The 2,045-nt window shown below is 56.4% G+C and overlaps 1 protein-coding gene across 1 annotated transcript in view; it reads right to left on the bottom strand.

Annotated features, from left to right (window-relative positions):
- Positions 1–236: 236 nt before the first annotated feature.
- UNCX (UNC homeobox) overlaps positions 237–2,045 on the bottom strand; it is a 6,100-nt gene continuing 4,291 nt past the window's right edge. Inside the window, exons 2-3 of the mRNA XM_010003340.1 lie at positions 921–1,105; positions 237–509 (exon numbers count right to left, since the gene is read on the bottom strand). Coding sequence (XP_010001642.1) covers positions 237–509; positions 921–1,105 — 458 coding nt within the window. The remainder of the gene's footprint in view (positions 510–920; positions 1,106–2,045) is intronic.

Genomic DNA, 2,045 nt, shown 5'->3' with positions numbered 1-2,045 from the left:
GGGCCTGCCGGCAGCGCCGGTCCCCGGCACAGCACGACCTCATTCTGGGAGCACCGTGGGGACTTGGGTGACCCGATCTCTGCTCCTTCCCCCCGGCAGCCTGCGGGAGAGCCCCGCAGGCTCCCGAGCCCCCGGGGACGGCCGAGAAGATGCTCTCGGAGCCAGCGCGGGGAGGGAAAGGCGTCTAGGAAAGACACCTTGAGACAAAGCTGATAGAGGAACAGTGGCAAACGGCGTCAGCTCATCCCGAGGGGAAGCGTCCCCGTCTCCCGAGCTCGGCTGAAGGACGCATTCCCCGCACACGCAGCCGCCCCGCACCGAGCGGCCCCGGCTCGGCCTGGCAACCCGCCCGCAGCCACCGCGGCAGCAACAGCACCTAGAGATCCGACAGCAAATCCGCATCGCCTCCGCATTCCCCGACTCAATTCCCGGTTTATTTTGTCAGGATTAATTGGAGCAAATAGACGGTTCCTCTCCCCATGCCGCACTACCGGGGGCCCGAGCAGTTCCTTAAAATTAAGTTTTACAAGTTCCCAGCGTTATTCACATTCTCCAGCGTATCCTGGCCCGTGATTAAGCCTCATATTTGCATGTTAATTTTCTGTCCTTGGCTCATTTAAGAAAAAAACGTTCACAGGAGAAAAATCTATTTTAAAATAGGTTCAGGGAAATCAGGCTAGGATGCCTCTCCTCGGGGCTCGTTTGCAAGATTTAAAAATAAAAATAAGGGAACAATACTTTTAAAATAAAGCAGCAAGGACCAGTGCATGGCAGGGAAACAAAAGGAGAGGGCTGGGAGGAGCGGGTCCGTCCCGAAGGGGGAATGCGGGGCCAGGCTGCCCGGTCCGACGGGGCCTCCCCGGGGACCGCTGGGCACAGAGAGAGGGGCAGAGGGCTGGGGGAGGGGGGACACGACACACGGTTTTTACCTGCACTCTGGACTCCACCAAGTCCAGCCTGAGAGCCAGAGCCTCTCGCATAAACACGTCCGGGTAATGACTTTCATTAAACGCCTTTTCCAGCTCCTCGAGCTGCCAGCCAGTAAAATTGGTGCGAGTTCGTCTTCTTTTACAGCCAGGACTTTCTTTGTCCGGGTCACCCGAGTCTGAAAAGGCAGAAACACCCTTAGCTCCCTGGAACACAGGCCTTCTCCCCCCCTCCCTGCCATTCACAGGAGCCTTTTAACTTTTGTGCTCGGCAGCTTTGGTAAAAGAGCGGGATTATACACACACCTGCGCTAAAAATGGGGAGGAACCCGATCTGCCCTCGCCTCCTCCGAAAATGTACTTTACAGAACATTTATTCCTGAAGGAAGCTCTCCACAGGCACTCAGCTGGCAGAGAGAGAGAGAGAAGTTCCAATACTTGGTCCAGCCACCAAAGGTTTCATGAAAAAAAATAATTAAACTCCCCCCCCAGCCCCCCCATTTCCCTGCCCCAGCCTTCCCCCCGGAGCAGCTGCCCGGGCCGCAGCTCATGGCCCGGTCCCACCGAGGGCAGAGCGGCCCCCGGGCCTCCTGCAGACCCCTGGGCACGGGTGAGCAAAGGCCTGGGGTGTTTGCAGCTTCTCCGAGAACGTGAAGCTCCAGGTTGGATTTACCTCCTAACGCTTTCCGCCAGGTGTGGGTATTGATCGCTTTTTATTTAGATTTTTTTTGGGGGTCGTTTTTGTTTAGTTGAGGTGCAGAGGAGGAATATTGCAGGATAATTAAAGAGGATGTTGGGGCGACGGAGTGTTTTAATTGCTGAACAATAGCGGTGCCACAGGCCGGTGGGGAGGAGAGAGCGCTTCCCTTCCGTTAAATCGTTTTAAAAACATAATTACCGTTCTTAATTCCCCGAACTCCAGCGATTCCCGTATTTATATAGATATATTTGTAATTATATGCTCCGAGCCCCCACCCTAAAGATGAACTTTGGGGGAAGGCGCGGGGCCCGACCGGCTATTGTTCAGGACACACGCGTGGCCCCCACGCCGGTGGGAACGGGGGATGCTCCTGGAGCTCTGCCCAGGGCCCCCCGCCTCATCCTGTCCGCCCCCCACCC

This window comes from Chaetura pelagica, unplaced genomic scaffold (genome assembly GCF_000747805.2).
Source record: "Chaetura pelagica isolate M959 unplaced genomic scaffold, ChaPel_1.0 scaffold138, whole genome shotgun sequence".
Lineage (NCBI taxonomy): Eukaryota > Metazoa > Chordata > Aves > Apodiformes > Apodidae > Chaetura > Chaetura pelagica.
This window is presented reverse-complemented; position numbering and strand designations above follow the sequence as displayed.